General features: G+C 35.2%; 1 protein-coding gene across 1 annotated transcript in view; it reads left to right on the forward strand.

Annotated features, from left to right (window-relative positions):
• Positions 1-3,910: 3,910 nt before the first annotated feature.
• LOC107727466 (gastrula zinc finger protein XlCGF57.1-like) overlaps positions 3,911-5,003 on the forward strand; it is a gene marked incomplete at its 5' end in the record, with an annotated part of 4,308 nt that continues 3,215 nt past the window's right edge. Inside the window, one exon of the mRNA XM_016537338.1 lies at positions 3,911-5,001. Coding sequence (XP_016392824.1) covers positions 3,911-5,001 — 1,091 coding nt within the window. The remainder of the gene's footprint in view (positions 5,002-5,003) is intronic.

Below are 5,003 nucleotides of genomic sequence, written 5' to 3' on the forward strand. Positions count from 1 at the left end.
CGAGACAAACATTTTCTCCACAAAACTCAGTTCACGCGCGTGCAATACGCACTTTTGCGCGCTCAAAATATGATCTTACGCGCGCAGAATTGCGGCAGAAATGTAATCCCATATGCCTCCGCATACTCTAGGCCGCCACTCACTCTAGGCCTCCGGCCTCCGCTCACTCAAGGCTGCGGTGTGTGAGGCTGTTTTGTTGTGAAAACGAAACTACATTGTTTGGCCTTCCAAAAGAGGACACGACTAGAAATCAGTGGTTAAGTTGTATTTACAACACTGTTCTAGAACAGTTTAACCCAAATATTCAGATCTGTCCAGCGCATTTTAAGGAGGACTGTTTCCTGATCCTGGTAGAGTAGACTATAATGCCGGCTGTTCTGACTCACAGACTGTAAGTAAGTTTTTTATATTTAAAGAATTTGCCACTGACGATTCAAACTAGGGGTCGTCCGATTATCGGCGCCGATATTAATAATTCCCTATTCGGAATCCATGAGTTTTATCACTGAGGTGATAAGTATATTTATTTTTACAGACGTCCATATGAGAAACAATTACCGTCCAAATCGGGCTATGACGTGACTGTGATCAAAGGGAACACGTGTTCCTGCAGAACATTACTCTTACCTATTGGTTACCACTGAGTTTGTGATTTTATTCGTCTTTATCATCTTTATTATTATTTTAATTTTTAATGCAGAGATTTAAACTATATTCACTATATACAATGCTTAACAAATTTATTAAAACAAATTTATGTAAGGTTTTTAACAAATTATGGTTTGTGCCACCGCTGCTCTAAACTAACAGTATTGGTGATTAACAAAATCATTTTTTAGCTTTCTGTATGGGTTAGTCCTCCAATATGCATAAGCTCTTTAGTAACAGTAGTAGGCTGTTTCTAATGCTATAATATAATTATTGCGGTTATCTATGAAAGAAAGGCAGGGAGCTTTATAGTGTTTTTTTTTTTTCAGAGACCCAATTACAGTCAAAAAGTACTTAAACAATGCCAGCAAGAACGCAAGCTATGAAGGGCATAGGAGGCCATTTTTGTTATGTGAATAAATAAAAGTATTTAGTTATAAATAAATGACAATAAAAAAATTTTGATTTAAACAATTTTTTGACAGATTCCTAAAATTCCTAAAATGTGTTTTCTCTTTATTATGGCAGGTGGTATAATAAATTGTTAAGCACTGTATGTTTTCATAGCACTCAGTTGGCACGTTTGTTTTAAGGACATTGGGCAGAATGTGGAATAGTGTGTTTTTGTCAATAAAATAAAAAAAGAAAATTGTCGGTTTTTAATCCGATTAATCGAAAAAATAATCGACCAACTAATCGATTATCAAAATAATCGTTAGTTGCAGCCCTAAAAATAATAATAAAAAAAATAAAAGCGGATTTATATTTGGAATATATTGTGCATCCCTAGCCACATGTGAGAACTAATCTTCCATTTCAAGAAAAGTTCATTTAATCTAAGCCATAACTTTGCAGTGCTGGATATTAGACTTTCATTTCAACGAGTTGAAATCATTTTCAGCAGCGATTGACAGCACAGAAGATTTTTTTTTTTGCTTTAACCCCTGACTACTACAACAATTAGTACAACTTTTGTTTAAAAGAATAATCACACAATACGCTATTTTATTTTAATTGTAAACCCTTTGTTTGCCAAAAAATGAAGAGTTTACTGTGGGAGTACTACACTCAACCAACACCAGGGAAGGCAGTTTTTGTCAGAGCCCTTGTTATTCTTAATTTTGACATTAATTTTCATTTTTACACCAGACATATATATCGGTTCAAAATATCGGTTATCGGTCTACTTGATCTGTAATAATCGGTATCCGCATCGGCCTTGAAAAACACATATCGGTCGACCCCTAATTCAAATGCGAGTTTTTTGGGCAGTGTAGAGTAGCACTTGTTGTTTGTAATTTCTCCGATCACAAATGCAGACATGGTTTTATGTTTACGCGGCGCGATGCAATGCAACGCGTAAATAATTCATTATAATACGTAATTATGTCCCCACTGGATGCAACAAATGCCTACAATAATGTACAGTATGTGGAAAATGTGTTTTTTTAACCTTAAACCGCATAAACGCATTTCATTACACCAAATACACAATGTTCTTTTTAGCAGCATCATATGACCCCTTTAAGTAATTATAGCCTAGTAGCTATTCAGACTTCTAAATAAATTTACAATGCGCACATTTAGCCTCCCATGTGGTGAGCACACAATATCAAATCAGCTTAACATGTAAAATCCGTGTATCATTCGTTCAATTAATTTTCAATGAAGAATCCGCAAATCTGAAAAACAAAAAGCTACTTATTTCATTATTTCCAAAAAACGACTTGATATTCATATTTCCGTTTCTATGCACAAATTAAAATGGGGAATAAGAATAATGATTACAGAATGAGTTTGATTTTGATATTTCATATTCTTATTCCCCATTTTTAATTTGTGCATAAAAACGAAAATATGGATATCAAGTTGTTATTTGTTTTTCGTTTTGGGTTTGTAAAGAAATAATGAAATAAGTTTTTATTTTTTTCCGATTGTGGATTCTTAATTAAAAATTAATTGAACGAATGATACATGGATTGTGCAAGTCATTTATATTTGTCTGTGTGTCTGATCGCACGCTTGCATTGCTGTTTAATATGAACATTTATGGTTTTACGTGTAGGAATTAGAGCTGGGCGATATGGGCAAAAATTCATCTCTCTGTATTTTTGGGCAGATTTGCGATATACTGTATATATTTCGATATTTTCGTTTTTGTATTTGTATTTTAAAAATCTGTATTTAATATATGTATATTTCACTTACCGCCCAATGTTGTCCAACAAAACAATACATATTAAAGGCTATGAAAACAAATAAAGTGAATGTAACATAAGCCTTTATATTATGTGCAAAAAAGGGTTAAATCACATTTCATTCTAACATTGTAACATTGCAATCTAAATGTGCTCTTCTCTACCGTATTAAAAGAAACCATTTCTTTTGCTAGGTAGCGAGTTACAGCATCAGTACACTGCTTCCATCTTTCGCTGTCACGCTTGTACTTTGTACTTTTGGCAAAAGCCTCAGATATGGTTGGTTGGTCCCTAGCTGTTTTGTGAAGTTCAGTTGTTCGTGATGACATTGGCAATGAACTGTATTCCGCGGAATGGTGCACATGCAAATGGTCATGTAAATTTGTCGTCTGTCCATCTTTTGTGTGGATTACAAGAGCACAAATCCTGCACACCACTTCAGACGTGTCTCTTGGCTGTCCTCTTTCATTAGGTCTAAAGCCAAAATATTGCCTTTGCGGTTTTAAATGATACCTTATTCGTATCTGAACGATCAAAAATTACGGAGTATTTTTAGCTCTTTTTGCGGTTCATCAAGAAAAAACATGACAGACCGCACCAGTGTGGTCTTCGACCCCAGAAGGTTAACAATAGTGACAATTATAAAGTTTCAAGCAGTTTTAGATTTAGTTTGTTGTAATAGAAACGTTAGAGCTGTTGAATAATATAGATGAAGCAGCAAATAATAAGGGACACTTTTTTTTCAACAATGTTTTAGATAATTTTGTAGTTGATCAAACATATTTAATAGTTCTCCTTATAGAAACATGGGATTTGTTTCTATAATGTTTCAAAAATAATATTTTGAATATCAATGTAACTCATTCATGAAAAGTTTCAGGAAAGTATAATTTATAAAATTGCATCAAAAAGAAAAAAAATTATCGAAATTGTCTTTACTCTGTTACAACAGGGTTCACTTTTATGTACTTTCACGTTACAACAGGGTTCACTTTTATGTACTTTCACGTATCTCTTTTTTTTCCAAGTTACTGACAAATGAACTGTTTTTGCTTTTATTTTAGAGTTTATTGAAGAAAGTGAGGAGAACGAAGAATTAAATGAAGTTCAGGAGAAAAATCATGTCAAAACTGAAGAAAAACATTTGAGTTGCCCTCAAACCAAACGGAAAGATTTAAAGAAAAGAGGAGCCAATAAATCTTTCACCTGCACTCAGTGTGGAAAGAGTTTGACGAGCAAATATAATCTTGATGTTCACTTGAGAATTCATACTGGAGAGAGACCATTCACTTGTGATCAGTGCGGGAAGTGTTTCACACAATCGTTAAGCCTTAAGGTACACATGAAAATCCACACTGGAGAGAAACAGTACAAGTGTTCACAGTGTGACAAGAGATTCAGTCGGTCAGGAGACCTGAAGAAACACAAGTTAGTCCACACTGGAGAGAAACCGCACACATGTGATCAGTGTGGGAAGAGTTTCACACAAAAAGGAAGCCTTACGGCACATATGAGAGTTCATACAGGAGAAAAACTGTTCATATGTAATCAATGTGGAAAGAGTTTTGCACACTTAACACACCTTAAGGATCACATGAACAGCCACACTGGAGAGAAACCTTATAAGTGTTCACACTGTGACAAAAGATTCAGTCGATCAACACATCTGAAGAAACACAAGGTAGTCCACACTGGAGAGAAACCGCACACATGTGATCAGTGCGGGAAGAGTTTCACACAAAAAGGAAGCCTTACGGCACATATGAGAGTTCATACAGGAGAGAAACTGTTCATATGTAATCAATGTGGAAAGAGTTTTGCACACTTAACACACCTTAAGGATCACATGAACAGCCACACTGGAGAGAAACCTTATAAGTGTTCACACTGTGACAAAAGATTCAGTCGATCAACACATCTGAAGAAACACAAGGTAGTCCACACTGGAGAGAAACCGCACACATGTGATCAGTGCGGGAAGAGTTTCTCACAAAAAGGAAACCTTATGACACATATGAGAGTTCATACAGGAGAGAAACGGTTCATATGTAATCAATGTGGAAAGAGTTTTGCACACTTCGCAAACCTTAAGGTACACATGAACATCCACACTGGAGAGAAACCTTATAAGTGTTCACACTGTGACAAGAGATTCAG

Source organism: Sinocyclocheilus rhinocerous, unplaced genomic scaffold (assembly GCF_001515625.1).
Source record: "Sinocyclocheilus rhinocerous isolate Xijiao unplaced genomic scaffold, SAMN03320098_v1.1 scaffold8333, whole genome shotgun sequence".
Lineage (NCBI taxonomy): Eukaryota > Metazoa > Chordata > Actinopteri > Cypriniformes > Cyprinidae > Sinocyclocheilus > Sinocyclocheilus rhinocerous.